The sequence below is a fragment of the Protomyctophum bolini genome, assembly GCF_963924005.1.
Source record: "Protomyctophum bolini genome assembly, contig: SCAFFOLD_579, whole genome shotgun sequence".
Taxonomy (NCBI): domain Eukaryota; kingdom Metazoa; phylum Chordata; class Actinopteri; order Myctophiformes; family Myctophidae; genus Protomyctophum; species Protomyctophum bolini.
The window spans coordinates 1-17,943 of NW_027666131.1; the positions used below are offsets into that span (position 1 = coordinate 1).

General features: G+C 38.9%; 1 protein-coding gene across 1 annotated transcript; it reads left to right on the top strand.

Annotated features, from left to right (window-relative positions):
- Positions 1 to 338: 338 nt before the first annotated feature.
- LOC308312068 (suppressor of tumorigenicity 14 protein-like) lies at positions 339 to 6,593 on the top strand (the record flags this gene model as incomplete). Its single annotated transcript, XM_080794472.1, has 4 exons — positions 339 to 522; positions 2,788 to 3,059; positions 3,813 to 3,949; positions 5,419 to 6,593. Coding segments are annotated over 4 exons (755 nt in total), but the record flags the coding sequence as incomplete, so codon positions are not given.
- Between the last annotated feature and the right edge of the window lie 11,350 nt (positions 6,594 to 17,943).

Below are 17,943 nucleotides of genomic sequence, written 5' to 3' on the forward strand. Positions count from 1 at the left end.
AAGGACCAATGGTGGTCCCCGGACCATTGGTTGAAAACCACCGCAATAAATTAGGTGAATGCTTTAGCTATTGAAAAATAGCAGATCTACAAGCTCATAGCACGCCACGAGCTTGTAGGTCTGCTATTTTCGAAAAATCGAAGAGCGACTGACATAGAAGACATTTTTTTAGAATCTGATCTCAGGTCAGAATGAAAACTGTCAGGATGTAGAAGACATTTTTTAGAATCTGATCTCAGGTCAGAATGGGTTAACTGAACTGAGCTGTGTCGAGTCGGTTTAGCCGTTTTGTTTCTCATTTGACATCTGGGGGGATAATAATGGCGTCTCGTTTTCAGATTGCGGGAGGAGCAGGTTCAAGACGTCGCGCATCGTTGGCGGTCAGGACGCGGAGGAGGGCGAGTTTCCCTGGCAGGTCAGCCTGCAGACCCAACGCTACGGCCACGTCTGCGGAGCCTCCATCATTAGCCCCACCTGGCTGGTCACCGCAGCCCACTGTGTGCAAGACGACAAGCAAAACAAGTACGTTGATGTTTCCATCAAGTGTCCAACCCGATACAGATACAGGGCCTGATTCACAACGGCGTTTACGGTGATAACATGACGTGAAGCTAGCGGAAAGGCATTTACGTGGATTTCCCACATTAATTTGGAATTCATGGAAATGGCCGTGAACTTGACGCTCACGTACGTTGGTCGGAAACTCCGTCAATTCCCACGGGACGTCTTTAGGTGGCGGAGACGGCCCAGACGGGAGACATTTGCGGAAGCATACACGTGAGATTTATTCAGAAGGCTTTAGTCTTCATGCTGAATCAATAAATTGTTCCCAAATCTCAGATAAAATATGTAGGCATGTGTCCCCATGACATATTGGTCGATCAGCACAAAATAAATGATAGCCTATATAATAAAAGCTGAGTGCACTTGTATGCCTAAATGCATGCATTTCCCCATACAGAAACTGCCCCTGCAAGCCCGACACCTTTTTATTTATTCATTAGGATATTACTATAGCATGCGCGATTGCGCTTCTCACTTGACAGCTTTCTACTCGCAGTGCAACGGTTGTGAGCTTGTAGATCGGCTCTCGCGCATGTTAAAAAACAAACTCACAATTATAATAAGAACACATAGGCTTATCTGCATTCTGCACTACGAATCCAACATTGTTTAGTGTAGTAATGCCTGCAGTAGGCGGCAGGCCTATTGAAATTGTTTTGTTACGGAGCTCCTTGAGTCAGTTGACTGTCGGTCGGTGTGTGTGTGTGTGTGTGTGTGTGCAGTGTGTGTGTGTGTGTGTGTGTGTGTGGGGGGGGGGGGCGGGGGGGGGTGGGCAGACAGCAGCGTGCTGCCGATCCGATTCACATTGGAAAATGAATGGGCTATATAGCCCTGTATAAAAAATAGAAGACCACATTAGCCTGGGAGGCGGCCTTTTTTCCGACAGCATTCTAGCCGACGGGGCAACGGTCCGCTCCGCAGCTCCACATGCGCTGCTCCCGTGCTTCAAATATGAAGGACAGACTTTATAATCATGTATTGATATTGATCACATGCATGGATGCCACACACAGAATAGTTTAACTCACTGGCTAAACTCACTGGATTATAATTTCTTAAATTCTTCAGACAAGAGGATCCCAATTATTCACTTATGAATGTATAGGCTTGTACTGTTCTTTATCGCGCAAGCCATGCCCCCCTCCCTCTCTCCTCTCTCTCTCTCTCTCTCTCTCTCTCTCTCTCTCAAAAGACGACTTTTGCATTGACATATATCCGATATTTTAAATATCGGATAGGATAGCCTATGTTTTACCTCTGACTGCAAAGTGCAAAGGTATGAGTGCAGCACCCGCCTTGGTCCCGAACTTAATTAAATAAATTATAATTATATTGTTTCAGCAGCGGAGCACGCACCGTTGTGGACATATTAATAGAGTGCGGGCTATATTCATGCATTGACCGCGGCTGTGAAGCCGCATAGTCTGCGGCTGCAAAGCCTTTTTTCTTTTTTTGACAGACCAAACTGCTGTCTGCTGAGTCATGCTTGAAGCCTTTTATGGTGCGATATGGGGCGTGGATCAATGCAAATGAGGTTGTCGGGTGCTTTTCCGATCACTTTGCACCCACTGCATTCAGTATGACATACACCTGCGATACGCCAGCGCACCTGTGGTACACACCGCTCTCTGAATAACACGTCATCTCAACGTAGCTTGATCGGACGGATAAATACGATATCTGTTTCCACCACAGTGTAACGGTGGCGTATTTCTTTTTAATGAATCAGGCCCACAGTGTCTATTTTTGAGTGGTGCAACCACTCCCAAGGAACAGCAATGTCCGTGTTAATGTGACTTTAATGAGTACCAGTAGGTGCGCTGTTGTGCCAGAAACAGAGAGAGTGATAGTGCTGCACTGTTGCCTGCTAATGAGAGAGAGAGAGAGAGAGAGAGAGAGGGGGGGGCGGGGGAGTTGCACCACTCAGTTCACACGGGTGTGATTTTTGTGTCTTAATACAACACTAAATGTTAATATAATTACGGCGTACACTATTCATTTCTCTCAAGTTGAAATAAAGTGCTACTCACTACTGCTATAATTTGTACTTGTATAATATTCGGTTATCACTCCAGTAGTGACAATAACAAGGTGATATTTTTATCTGATCACATTACTTGGGTGATTCCTTAGAAAATAGAACCGACTATTCCCAGAACTCTAAAAAAGAGTTCCCAAAAAACCTGTATTTAATCAAAGGAACGTGTGTGTTTTGTCTCACAGGTTCGCCCAGCCCGCCACGTGGGAGGCCGTCCTGGGCCTTCACGTCCAGAAGAGCGTCAGTGCGCACGTGGTTCGGAGGAGACTCAAGCAGGTCGTCCCCCACCCGTACTACAACTCCTTCACCTTCGACAACGACATCGCCCTGATGGAGCTGGACAGCCCCGTCACCTACAGCGACTACATCAGGCCCATCTGCATGCCGTCGCCAACGCACGTCTTCCCCCCCGGCCACACCGTCTGGATCACCGGCTGGGGCGCCACGCGCGAGGGCGGTGAGTTTTGATCAAAGTCACTTATTTAAAAAAAAAACATTCTGACCTGAGATCAGATTAAAACAAGCCCAAATTGATTAGATCAATTAATTACCAGCTGCATTATTATTATCTGTGGGTCTGCTGCTGACGTTATGTCACTTTTTAGCTGAGCCTCCGCTGTTATGCTCAAATTAGTGACCCTAAAGAATTCTGAGGCAACATGGCTGGAGACGAGGCAGCCAATCAGAACTGCTTGACTAGCCAATGCCGTGCAGACGATGGGATGTTATGGGTTGTTGCCAGTTGGTGGCAACTGTCGTGACAGAAATAAGCTAAAGCAGCCTCCAAAAACCAGACCAGGCAAGCAACTGTGAATTAATCCACGTTAGGCTGGAAATATGCAGGCTTGGCAACCAACTGGTGACAGAGCAGGCTCAGCAGGAAATGATCTCCTGTCGGGACTTTCACAAGGTAACATTGACCAGCTTGCAGCTGGTAAAAATGTCTTCTACATCCTGACAGTTTTCTGAAAAAGTCATGTTTCTACGTCAGTCGTTCTTCGATCTTTCAAAAATAGCAGGCCTACAAGCTTGTAGATCTGCTATTTTTCAATGGCTAAAGCATAACATAATGCTAACACCTAAAGGAGTTCCCGCTCAAAGGCGCTCACGTCACGGCTAGAATACTGAATGTATGTTGGTGTGTGTGTGTGTGTGTGTGTGTGTGTGTGTGTGTGTGTGTGTGTGTGTGTGTGTGTGTGTGCGTGCGCAGGGTTCGCAGCGAAGGTACTACAGAAGGCCCAGGTCCGCATCATAAACAGCACCGTGTGTGACAAACTGATGAACGGTCAGATCACCGGTCGGATGACATGTGCCGGAGTGCTGTCTGGAGGAGTGGACGCCTGTCAGGTACTTTTACTCATTCACCTCCATGCATACATAAGCCAGCTTTACTTTTTTATTTTTTATATATACCTTTTGAAGTAGTCACACGATATTTTATATCCAGTACAATCGACCCCCCGGTAATTGGTAAAAATGCAGGGTTTCTCTGTGCTTTGGCAATTTTGTCAAAGCGACCATGCGAAGTCCGATGAAAATAGCATGCTGTTGAACGACACATGAGCAGAGATAAAGGAATTTCAGAAAATCATGTAACTTGGGAGTGGATGGGAGCTGTTTTTCTTTTTTTTTTGCAATCACGTGATTTCCTGATTCCCGTTTTCAATGAACAATTGAATCTTCCTGGGGTCCATATAAAATACATACAAAAAATACATACGGTAATTACAAATACATTCAACGAAGTTAAATACATGAAAATACATAATTACAATTTATTCTATAAAATTAAATGCAACATAATGAGAATAACATTATAGTCATGTGGTCAGCTGTAGCAAGTGTTCCTTTAAAGCATATTTGAAAGATAATTTATGTTGTGTTATGTTAATGTGAGGTAACATGTTCCAAAATGATATTGATCGATACATAACTGTTTGTTTAAGAAGGTTCGTTTTCGGAGCAGGGAGTGATAAATGACCGAGGCTTGCAATTCTGGTGTTATGATTATGTCTGTCACTTGATTTTAATAACTGTTTGAAAAAGTAATCTGGTGTGAAATTGTGTTTCTAACAAACATGAGGACACTGCAATGGAGTTTGTTTTTGACAGATAACCAGGACAGGCGTTTATGCCTATATTCAATATTTGTGCAAGTAGAACAATGAAGTGCCAGTCTGGCAGCTCGGTTCTGAACAAGTTGTAGTTTGTTCAGGTCTGCTTGAGTCGCCGCTGACCATACAACAGGACAATAATAAAGGTGACAAAACACCAATGACTGCATCACTTGACCCATGACTGAGGATGTCAAGTATGTGGAGCACTTCCTGACCATGGCTATACCTCTACCCATCTTAGTTACAATGCCATCAATATGGTCCGACCATGACAATTCACTGTCCAGTAGAACTCCAAGCAGTTTAGTTTTCTTAACCTGTTCTATTGGTATACCTGACGTTGATAGGTGCAGCTGAGGGTCACCAATAAGCATATGCCTGGTGCCAAAAACAATACTTTTGGTTTTGGCAACATTCAGTGCTAGTTTGTTGTTTTTCACCCAGTTATATTCAGTTATGAATGGTTTTAATTGTGGAGAGAACTGCTTCAATAGACATTAGGACTGATGCTGCTTGCCCCGACTAATGTGACAGCTGCATTGATGCATTGCTTCACTGTGGTATCTATGTACTGTATGTACAATATTGCTCGACACACTGTTGAGCAAGTGGAGCAAATGAGTGAACTATTATTATTATTATTTGATGGTGTGTGTGTGTGTGTGTGTGTGTGTGTGTGTGTGTGTGTGTGTGTGTCAGGGGGATTCCGGTGGTCCTCTGTCCAGCCCCTCCCTCGGGGGTCATATGTTCCTGGCCGGAGTGGTGAGCTGGGGCGACGGCTGCGCCCGGCGCCACAAGCCAGGCATCTACTCGACGGTCACCAAATTCAACGGCTGGATCAAAGAGAAGACGGGCGTGTAGGCTATGGAGGGTAACGAGGCCTAACGATATCGACCACAGAATGACAAGCAGCCATGAGGGTGACGAGCAACGCCGCAGCACAGACTGTGTGTTATTACATTCAAAGGACTGCTCCCCTGCAGCCATCACCGCAGCAGCGGTCTCAGTATCACGCCTACATTGGATGACAGACTATGTTTTGCATTAGCAGCAATTTTTTTTTTAATGTCCAATGCGATTTTAAAGTGTGGAGAATGTGTGTGTGTTTTTTTTGTTTTTTTTTAAATATTGAAATGTAAATAAATGTTTTGCTCCGGTGCCTTTAGCTGCCTGTTTCGCAGCATGCTTTAATGACCACTTGTGCCCTGTTTTATACTTTGTCTTTGTTGCACAGCGAAAATAGAGTAAAAATCGTAAAATAGCCTATTTTAAGATTTTTACTCCTATAATGGCATGCCCAGCCCAAGATAGGTATACCAGGTCGATACTGGTTAAACCATGCAAGCACAACAAAGTAGCACATATGAAATGTACATATTTAATTGGTTTAATGATGCTGATGTTACATATGTGCATGTAGGACATGTCGTGCACATACTGCTCTCTATATTTCCCACTCTCCTTCTTGTGTGTCTGACAATTCGATTTTCTTGATTTGTACAGTCAAGTTTACGGTTGGTCTTACCTCCGATGGTATGTTGTGTGTTCAGATTATCATCCTGCACAGAGCTTTGACATGAAGGGACTCAAAGATGTGATCTGTGATGTGATGTGTTCACTTTTACAAACACGTTTTTATTTTTATTTTATTCCAGGTTTTGCATTTCATTTTAACAGGATGTGAAATGGCTTTACATCGGAACCAAACATGCAGAGTGAAAGTTGTCTTCATTTTCTTGTAACATACTGTATTGTGATCTCAATGCACTAAAAGCGAATGAATTTAGCTGTAGGTAAGGTGAACTGTAACTGCCTCAAATTGTGTAAATAATGTAATTTACAGTGCCAGTTTTTAAAATAAATGTACCACCAAGTCTTGTCTGTTTTGACATAAATCAAATGTTTTTCGCCAGACATTGTTTTAATGTTTACATATTAGTTAGTCATGAACTATAGTCTATAGATGAACTTAAAAGTAAATAGAAAGCATTATACAACTAGTAACTTCATAAGAGTGTATCTGAGTACTGAGTACACTATACAGTCTTAAAAGTTAACTCCAAAGGTGAGGCTGATCTCAGGGGAAAGACATCAAATACCCATTTCCGCAATTACAATTTCCGCAATTTGACAAAAACGATGGGTTATAGCCCATGTTTTTTGAAATTTTGAAAAAAAAAGTTATCCTCGTTTCTCATCATTTTGGACCGTGGGCTATAGCCCATATCGTACGGCATACTATGGCACGCCGTTTTTCATCATTTTTGAGGATTTGAACAAAATGAAAAATGAAAAAAACGGTGGGTTATAGCCCATGTTTCTTTTAATTTTGAAAAAAAAAGTTAGCCTCGTTTCTCATCATTTTGGACCGTGGGCTATAGACCATATCGTACGGCATACTATGGCACGCCGTTTTTCATCATTTTTGAGGATTTGAAAAAAATGAAAAATGAAAAAAACGGTGGGTTATAGCCCATGTTTTTTGAAATTTTGAAAAAAAAAGTTAGCCTCGTTTCTCATCATTTTGGACCGTGGGCTATAGCCCATATCGTACGGCATACTATGGCACGCCGTTTTTCATCATTTTTGAGGATTTGAAAAAAATGAAAAATGAAAAAAACGGTGGGTTATAGCCCATGTTTTTTGAAATTTTGAAAAAAAAAGTTAGCCTCGTTTCTCATCATTTTGGACCGTGGGCTATAGCCCATATCGTACGGCATACTATGGCACGCCGTTTTTCATCATTTTTGAGGATTTGAAAAAAATTAAAAATGAAAAAAACGGTGGGTTATAGCCCATGTTTTTTGAAATTTTGAAAAAAAAAGTTAGCCTCGTTTCTCATCATTTTGGACCGTGGGCTATAGCCCATATCGTACGGCATACTATGGCACGCCGTTTTTCATCATTTTTGAGGATTTGAAAAAAATTAAAAATGACAAAAACGGTGGGTTTATAGCCCATGTTTTTTGAAATTTTGAAAAAAAAAGTTTGCCTCGTTTCTCATCATTTTGGACCGTGGGCTATAGCCCATATCGTACGGCATACTATGGCACGCCGTTTTTCATCATTTTTGAGGATTTGAAAAAATGAAAAATGAAAAAAACGGTGGGTTATAGCCCATGTTTTTTGAAATTTTGAAAAAAAAAGTTAGCCTCGTTTCTCATCATTTTGGACCGTGGGCTATAGCCCATATCGTACGGCATACTATGGCACGCCGTTTTTCATAATTTTTGAGGATTTGAAAAAAATGAAAAATGAAAAAAACGGTGGGTTATAGCCCATGTTTTTTGAAATTTTGAAAAAAAAAGTTAGCCTCGTTTCTCATCATTTTGGACCGTGGGCTATAGCCCATATCGTACGGCATACTATGGCACGCCGTTTTTCATCATTTTTGAGGATTTGAAAAAAATGAAAAATGAAAAAAACGGTGGGTTATAGCCCATGTTTTTTGAAATTTTGGAAAAAAAAGTTAGCCTCGTTTCTCATCATTTTGGACCGTGGGCTATAGCCCATATCGTACGGCATACTATGGCAAGCCGTTTTTCATCATTTTTGAGGATTTGAAAAAAATGAAAAATGAAAAAAACGGTGGGTTATAGCCCATGTTTTTTGAAATTTTGAAAAAAAAAAGTTAGCCTCGTTTCTCATCATTTTGGACCGTGGGCTATAGCCCATATCGTACGGCATACTATGGCACGCCGTTTTTCATCATTTTTGAGGATTTGAAAAAAATGAAAAATGAAAAAAACGGTGGGTTATAGCCCATGTTTTTTGAAATTTTGAAAAAAAAAGTTAGCCTCGTTTCTCATCATTTTGGACCGTGGGCTATAGCCCATATCGTACGGCATACTATGGCACGCCGTTTTTCATCATTTTTGAGGATTTGAAAAAAATGAAAAATGAAAAAAACGGTGGGTTATAGCCCATGTTTTTTGAAATTTTGAAAAAAAAAGTTAGCCTCGTTTCTCATCATTTTGGACCGTGGGCTATAGCCCATATCGTACGGCATACTATGGCACGGCGTTTTTCATCATTTTTGAGGATTTGAAAAAAATGAAAAATGAAAAAAACGGTGGGTTATAGCCCATGTTTTTTGAAATTTTGAAAAAAAAAGTTAGCCTCGTTTCTCATCATTTTGGACCGTGGGCTATAGCCCATATCGTACGGCATACTATGGCACGCCGTTTTTCATCATTTTTGAGGATTTGAAAAAAATGAAAAATGAAAAAAACGGTGGGTTATAGCCCATGTTTTTTGAAATTTTGAAAAAAAAAGTTAGCCTCGTTTCTCATCATTTTGGACCATGGGCTATAGCCCATATCGTACGGCATACTATGGCACGGCGTTTTTCATCATTTTTGAGGATTTGAAAAAAATGAAAAATGAAAAAAACGGTGGGTTATAGCCCATGTTTTTTGAAATTTTGAAAAAAAAAGTTAGCCTCGTTTCTCATCATTTTGGACCGTGGGCTATAGCCCATATCGTACGGCATACTATGGCACGCCGTTTTTCATCATTTTTGAGGATTTGAAAAAAATGAAAAATGAAAAAAACGGTGGGTTATAGCCCATGTTTTTTGAAATTTTGAAAAAAAAAGTTAGCCTCGTTTCTCATCATTTTGGACCGTGGGCTATAGCCCATATCGTACGGCATACTATGGCACGCCGTTTTTCATCATTTTTGAGGATTTGAAAAAAATGACAAAATGACAAAAACGGTGGGTTATAGCCCATGTTTTTTGAAATTTTGAAAAAAAAAGTTTGCCTCGTTTCTCATCATTTTGGACCGTGGGCTATAGCCCATATCGTACGGCATACTATGGCACGCCGTTTTTCATCATTTTTGAGGATTTGAAAAAAATGAAAAATGAAAAAAACGGTGGGTTATAGCCCATGTTTTTTGAAATTTTGAAAAAAAAAGTTAGCCTCGTTTCTCATCATTTTGGACCGTGGGCTATAGCCCATATCGTACGGCATACTATGGCACGCCGTTTTTCATCATTTTTGAGGATTTGAAAAAAATGAAAAATGAAAAAAACGGTGGGTTATAGCCCATGTTTTTTGAAATTTTGAAAAAAAAAGTTAGCCTCGTTTCTCATCATTTTGGACCGTGGGCTATAGCCCATATCGTACGGCATACTATGGCACGCCGTTTTTCATCATTTTTGAGGATTTGAAAAAAATGAAAAATGAAAAAAACGGTGGGTTATAGCCCATGTTTTTTGAAATTTTGAAAAAAAAAGTTAGCCTCGTTTCTCATCATTTTGGACCGTGGGCTATAGCCCATATCGTACGGCATACTATGGCACGCCGTTTTTCATCATTTTTGAGGATTTGAAAAAAATGAAAAATGAAAAAAACGGTGGGTTATAGCCCATGTTTTTTGAAATTTTGAAAAAAAAAGTTAGCCTCGTTTCTCATCATTTTGGACCGTGGGCTATAGCCCATATCGTACGGCATACTATGGCACGCCGTTTTTCATCATTTTTGAGGATTTGAAAAAAATGAAAAATGAAAAAAACGGTGGGTTATAGCCCATGTTTTTTGAAATTTTGAAAAAAAAAGTTAGCCTCGTTTCTCATCATTTTGGACCGTGGGCTATAGCCCATATCGTACGGCATACTATGGCACGCCGTTTTTCATCATTTTTGAGGATTTAAAAAAAATGAAAAATGAAAAAAACGGTGGGTTATAGCCCATGTTTTTTGAAATTTTGAAAAAAAAAGTTAGCCTCGTTTCTCATCATTTTGGACCGTGGGCTATAGCCCATATCGTACGGCATACTATGGCACGCCGTTTTTCATCATTTTTGAGGATTTGAAAAAAATGAAAAATGAAAAAAACGGTGGGTTATAGCCCATGTTTTTTGAAATTTTGAAAAAAAAAGTTAGCCTCGTTTCTCATCATTTTGGACCGTGGGCTATAGCCCATATCGTACGGCATACTATGGCACGCCGTTTTTCATCATTTTTGAGGATTTGAAAAAAATGAAAAATGAAAAAAACGGTGGGTTATAGCCCATGTTTTTTGAAATTTTGAAAAAAAAAGTTAGCCTCGTTTCTCATCATTTTGGACCGTGGGCTATAGCCCATATCGTACGGCATACTATGGCACGCCGTTTTTCATCATTTTTGAGGATTTGAAAAAAATGAAAAATGAAAAAAACGGTGGGTTATAGCCCATGTTTTTTGAAATTTTGAAAAAAAAAGTTAGCCTCGTTTCTCATCATTTTGGACCGTGGGCTATAGCCCATATCGTACGGCATACTATGGCACGCCGTTTTTCATCATTTTTGAGGATTTGAAAAAAATGAAAAATGAAAAAAACGGTGGGTTATAGCCCATGTTTTTTGAAATTTTGAAAAAAAAAGTTAGCCTCGTTTCTCATCATTTTGGACCGTGGGCTATAGCCCATATCGTACGGCATACTATGGCACGCCGTTTTTCATCATTTTTGAGGATTTAAAAAAATGAAAAATGAAAAAAACGGTGGGTTATAGCCCATGTTTTTTGAAATTTTGAAAAAAAAAGTTAGCCTCGTTTCTCATCATTTTGGACCGTGGGCTATAGCCCATATCGTACGGCATACTATGGCACGCCGTTTTTCATCATTTTTGAGGATTTGAAAAAAATGAAAAATGAAAAAAACGGTGGGTTATAGCCCATGTTTTTTGAAATTTTGAAAAAAAAAGTTAGCCTCGTTTCTCATCATTTTGGACCGTGGGCTATAGCCCATATCGTACGGCATACTATGGCACGCCGTTTTTCATCATTTTTGAGGATTTGAAAAAAATGAAAAATGAAAAAAACGGTGGGTTATAGCCCATGTTTTTTGAAATTTTGAAAAAAAAGTTAGCCTCGTTTCTCATCATTTTGGACCGTGGGCTATAGCCCATATCGTACGGCATACTATGGCACGCCGTTTTTCATCATTTTTGAGGATTTGAAAAAAATGAAAAATGAAAAAAACGGTGGGTTATAGCCCATGTTTTTTGAAATTTTGAAAAAAAAAGTTAGCCTCGTTTCTCATCATTTTGGACCGTGGGCTATAGCCCATATCGTACGGCATACTATGGCACGCCGTTTTTCATCATTTTTGAGGATTTGAAAAAAATGAAAAATGAAAAAAACGGTGGGTTATAGCCCATGTTTTTTGAAATTTTGAAAAAAAAAGTTAGCCTCGTTTCTCATCATTTTGGACCGTGGGCTATAGCCCATATCGTACGGCATACTATGGCACGCCGTTTTTCATCATTTTTGAGGATTTGAAAAAAATGAAAAATGAAAAAAACGGTGGGTTATAGCCCATGTTTTTTGAAATTTTGAAAAAAAAAGTTAGCCTCGTTTCTCATCATTTTGGACCGTGGGCTATAGCCCATATCGTACGGCATACTATGGCACGCCGTTTTTCATCATTTTTGAGGATTTGAAAAAAATGAAAAATGAAAAAAACGGTGGGTTATAGCCCATGTTTTTTGAAATTTTGAAAAAAAAAGTTAGCCTCGTTTCTCATCATTTTGGACCGTGGGCTATAGCCCATATCGTACGGCATACTATGGCACGCCGTTTTTCATCATTTTTGAGGATTTGAAAAAAATGAAAAATGAAAAAAACGGTGGGTTATAGCCCATGTTTTTTGAAATTTTGAAAAAAAAAGTTAGCCTCGTTTCTCATCATTTTGGACCGTGGGCTATAGCCCATATCGTACGGCATACTATGGCACGCCGTTTTTCATCATTTTTGAGGATTTGAAAAAAATGAAAAATGAAAAAAACGGTGGGTTATAGCCCATGTTTTTTGAAATTTTGAAAAAAAAAGTTAGCCTCGTTTCTCATCATTTTGGACCGTGGGCTATAGCCCATATCGTACGGCATACTATGGCACGCCGTTTTTCATCATTTTTGAGGATTTGAAAAAAATGAAAAATGAAAAAAACGGTGGGTTATAGCCCATGTTTTTTGAAATTTTGAAAAAAAAAGTTAGCCTCGTTTCTCATCATTTTGGACCGTGGGCTATAGCCCATATCGTACGGCATACTATGGCACGCCGTTTTTCATCATTTTTGAGGATTTGAAAAAAATGAAAAATGAAAAAAACGGTGGGTTATAGCCCATGTTTTTTGAAATTTTGAAAAAAAAAGTTAGCCTCGTTTCTCATCATTTTGGACCGTGGGCTATAGCCCATATCGTACGGCATACTATGGCACGCCGTTTTTCATCATTTTTGAGGATTTGAAAAAAATGAAAAATGAAAAAAACGGTGGGTTATAGCCCATGTTTTTTGAAATTTTGAAAAAAAAAGTTAGCCTCGTTTCTCATCATTTTGGACCGTGGGCTATAGCCCATATCGTACGGCATACTATGGCACGCCGTTTTTCATCATTTTTGAGGATTTGAAAAAAATGAAAAATGAAAAAAACGGTGGGTTATAGCCCATGTTTTTTGAAATTTTGAAAAAAAAAGTTAGCCTCGTTTCTCATCATTTTGGACCGTGGGCTATAGCCCATATCGTACGGCATACTATGGCACGCCGTTTTTCATCATTTTTGAGGATTTGAAAAAAATGAAAAATGAAAAAAACGGTGGGTTATAGCCCATGTTTTTTGAAATTTTGAAAAAAAAAGTTAGCCTCGTTTCTCATCATTTTGGACCGTGGGCTATAGCCCATATCGTACGGCATACTATGGCACGCCGTTTTTCATCATTTTTGAGGATTTGAAAAAAATGAAAAATGAAAAAAACGGTGGGTTATAGCCCATGTTTTTTGAAATTTTGAAAAAAAAAGTTAGCCTCGTTTCTCATCATTTTGGACCGTGGGCTATAGCCCATATCGTACGGCATACTATGGCACGCCGTTTTTCATCATTTTTGAGGATTTGAAAAAAATGAAAAATGAAAAAAACGGTGGGTTATAGCCCATGTTTTTTGAAATTTTGAAAAAAAAAGTTAGCCTCGTTTCTCATCATTTTGGACCGTGGGCTATAGCCCATATCGTACGGCATACTATGGCACGCCGTTTTTCATCATTTTTGAGGATTTGAAAAAAATGAAAAATGAAAAAAACGGTGGGTTATAGCCCATGTTTTTTGAAATTTTGAAAAAAAAAGTTAGCCTCGTTTCTCATCATTTTGGACCGTGGGCTATAGCCCATATCGTACGGCATACTATGGCACGCCGTTTTTCATCATTTTTGAGGATTTGAAAAAAATGAAAAATGAAAAAAACGGTGGGTTATAGCCCATGTTTTTTGAAATTTTGAAAAAAAAAGTTAGCCTCGTTTCTCATCATTTTGGACCGTGGGCTATAGCCCATATCGTACGGCATACTATGGCACGCCGTTTTTCATCATTTTTGAGGATTTGAAAAAAATGAAAAATGAAAAAAACGGTGGGTTATAGCCCATGTTTTTTGAAATTTTGAAAAAAAAAGTTAGCCTCGTTTCTCATCATTTTGGACCGTGGGCTATAGCCCATATCGTACGGCATACTATGGCACGCCGTTTTTCATCATTTTTGAGGATTTGAAAAAAATGAAAAATGAAAAAAACGGTGGGTTATAGCCCATGTTTTTTGAAATTTTGAAAAAAAAAGTTAGCCTCGTTTCTCATCATTTTGGACCGTGGGCTATAGCCCATATCGTACGGCATACTATGGCACGCCGTTTTTCATCATTTTTGAGGATTTGAAAAAAATGAAAAATGAAAAAAACGGTGGGTTATAGCCCATGTTTTTTGAAATTTTGAAAAAAAAAGTTAGCCTCGTTTCTCATCATTTTGGACCGTGGGCTATAGCCCATATCGTACGGCATACTATGGCACGCCGTTTTTCATCATTTTTGAGGATTTGAAAAAAATGAAAAATGAAAAAAACGGTGGGTTATAGCCCATGTTTTTTGAAATTTTGAAAAAAAAAGTTAGCCTCGTTTCTCATCATTTTGGACCGTGGGCTATAGCCCATATCGTACGGCATACTATGGCACGCCGTTTTTCATCATTTTTGAGGATTTGAAAAAAATGAAAAATGAAAAAAACGGTGGGTTATAGCCCATGTTTTTTGAAATTTTGAAAAAAAAAGTTAGCCTCGTTTCTCATCATTTTGGACCGTGGGCTATAGCCCATATCGTACGGCATACTATGGCACGCCGTTTTTCATCATTTTTGAGGATTTGAAAAAAATGAAAAATGAAAAAAACGGTGGGTTATAGCCCATGTTTTTTGAAATTTTGAAAAAAAAAGTTAGCCTCGTTTCTCATCATTTTGGACCGTGGGCTATAGCCCATATCGTACGGCATACTATGGCACGCCGTTTTTCATCATTTTTGAGGATTTGAAAAAAATGAAAAATGAAAAAAACGGTGGGTTATAGCCCATGTTTTTTGAAATTTTGAAAAAAAAAGTTAGCCTCGTTTCTCATCATTTTGGACCGTGGGCTATAGCCCATATCGTACGGCATACTATGGCACGCCGTTTTTCATCATTTTTGAGGATTTGAAAAAAATGAAAAATGAAAAAAACGGTGGGTTATAGCCCATGTTTTTTGAAATTTTGAAAAAAAAAGTTAGCCTCGTTTCTCATCATTTTGGACCGTGGGCTATAGCCCATATCGTACGGCATACTATGGCACGCCGTTTTTCATCATTTTTGAGGATTTGAAAAAAATGAAAAATGAAAAAAACGGTGGGTTATAGCCCATGTTTTTTGAAATTTTGAAAAAAAAAGTTAGCCTCGTTTCTCATCATTTTGGACCGTGGGCTATAGCCCATATCGTACGGCATACTATGGCACGCCGTTTTTCATCATTTTTGAGGATTTGAAAAAAATGAAAAATGAAAAAAACGGTGGGTTATAGCCCATGTTTTTTGAAATTTTGAAAAAAAAAGTTAGCCTCGTTTCTCATCATTTTGGACCGTGGGCTATAGCCCATATCGTACGGCATACTATGGCACGCCGTTTTTCATCATTTTTGAGGATTTGAAAAAAATGAAAAATGAAAAAAACGGTGGGTTATAGCCCATGTTTTTTGAAATTTTGAAAAAAAAAGTTAGCCTCGTTTCTCATCATTTTGGACCGTGGGCTATAGCCCATATCGTACGGCATACTATGGCACGCCGTTTTTCATCATTTTTGAGGATTTGAAAAAAATGAAAAATGAAAAAAACGGTGGGTTATAGCCCATGTTTTTTGAAATTTTGAAAAAAAAAGTTAGCCTCGTTTCTCATCATTTTGGACCGTGGGCTATAGCCCATATCGTACGGCATACTATGGCACGCCGTTTTTCATCATTTTTGAGGATTTGAAAAAAATGAAAAATGAAAAAAACGGTGGGTTATAGCCCATGTTTTTTGAAATTTTGAAAAAAAAAAAGTTAGCCTCGTTTCTCATCATTTTGGACCGTGGGCTATAGCCCATATCGTACGGCATACTATGGCACGCCGTTTTTCATCATTTTTGAGGATTTGAAAAAAATGAAAAATGAAAAAAACGGTGGGTTATAGCCCATGTTTTTTGAAATTTTGAAAAAAAAAGTTAGCCTCGTTTCTCATCATTTTGGACCGTGGGCTATAGCCCATATCGTACGGCATACTATGGCACGCCGTTTTTCATCATTTTTGAGGATTTGAAAAAAATGAAAAATGAAAAAAACGGTGGGTTATAGCCCATGTTTTTTGAAATTTTGAAAAAAAAAGTTAGCCTCGTTTCTCATCATTTTGGACCGTGGGCTATAGCCCATATCGTACGGCATACTATGGCACGCCGTTTTTCATCATTTTTGAGGATTTGAAAAAATGAAAATGAAAAAAACGGTGGGTTATAGCCCATGTTTTTTGAAATTTTGAAAAAAAAAGTTAGCCTCGTTTCTCATCATTTTGGACCGTGGGCTATAGCCCATATCGTACGGCATACTATGGCACGCCGTTTTTCATCATTTTTGAGGATTTGAAAAAAATGAAAAATGAAAAAAACGGTGGGTTATAGCCCATGTTTTTTGAAATTTTGAAAAAAAAAGTTAGCCTCGTTTCTCATCATTTTGGACCGTGGGCTATAGCCCATATCGTACGGCATACTATGGCACGCCGTTTTTCATCATTTTTGAGGATTTGAAAAAAATGAGAAATGAAAAAAACGGTGGGTTATAGCCCATGTTTTTTGAAATTTTGAAAAAAAAAGTTAGCCTCGTTTCTCATCATTTTGGACCGTGGGCTATAGCCCATATCGTACGGCATACTATGGCACGCCGTTTTTCATCATTTTTGAGGATTTGAAAAAAATGAAAAATGAAAAAAACGGTGGGTTATAGCCCATGTTTTTTGAAATTTTGAAAAAAAAAGTTAGCCTCGTTTCTCATCATTTTGGACCGTGGGCTATAGCCCATATCGTACGGCATACTATGGCACGCCGTTTTTCATCATTTTTGAGGATTTGAAAAAAATGAAAAATGAAAAAAACGGTGGGTTATAGCCCATGTTTTTTGAAATTTTGAAAAAAAAAGTTAGCCTCGTTTCTCATCATTTTGGACCGTGGGCTATAGCCCATATCGTACGGCATACTATGGCACGCCGTTTTTCATCATTTTTGAGGATTTGAAAAAAATGAAAAATGAAAAAAACGATGGGTTATAGCCCATGTTTTTTGAAATTTTGAAAAAAAAAGTTAGCCTCGTTTCTCATCATTTTGGACCGTGGGCTATAGCCCATATCGTACGGCATACTATGGCACGCCGTTTTTCATCATTTTTGAGGATTTAAAAAAAATGAAAAATGAAAAAAACGGTGGGTTATAGCCCATGTTTTTTGAAATTTTGAAAAAAAAAGTTAGCCTCGTTTCTCATCATTTTGGACCGTGGGCTATAGCCCATATCGTACGGCATACTATGGCACGCCGTTTTTCATCATTTTTGAGGATTTGAAAAAAATGAAAAATGAAAAAAAACGGTGGGTTATAGCCCATGTTTTTTGAAAATTTGAAAAAAAAAGTTAGCCTCGTTTCTCATCATTTTGGACCGTGGGCTATAGCCCATATCGTACGGCATACTATGGCACGCCATTTTTCATCATTTTTGAGGATTTGAAAAAAATGAAAAATGAAAAAAACGGTGGGTTATAGCCCATGTTTTTTGAAATTTTGAAAAAAAAAGTTAGCCTCGTTTCTCATCATTTTGGACCGTGGGCTATAGCCCATATCGTACGGCATACTATGGCACGCCGTTTTTCATCATTTTTGAGGATTTG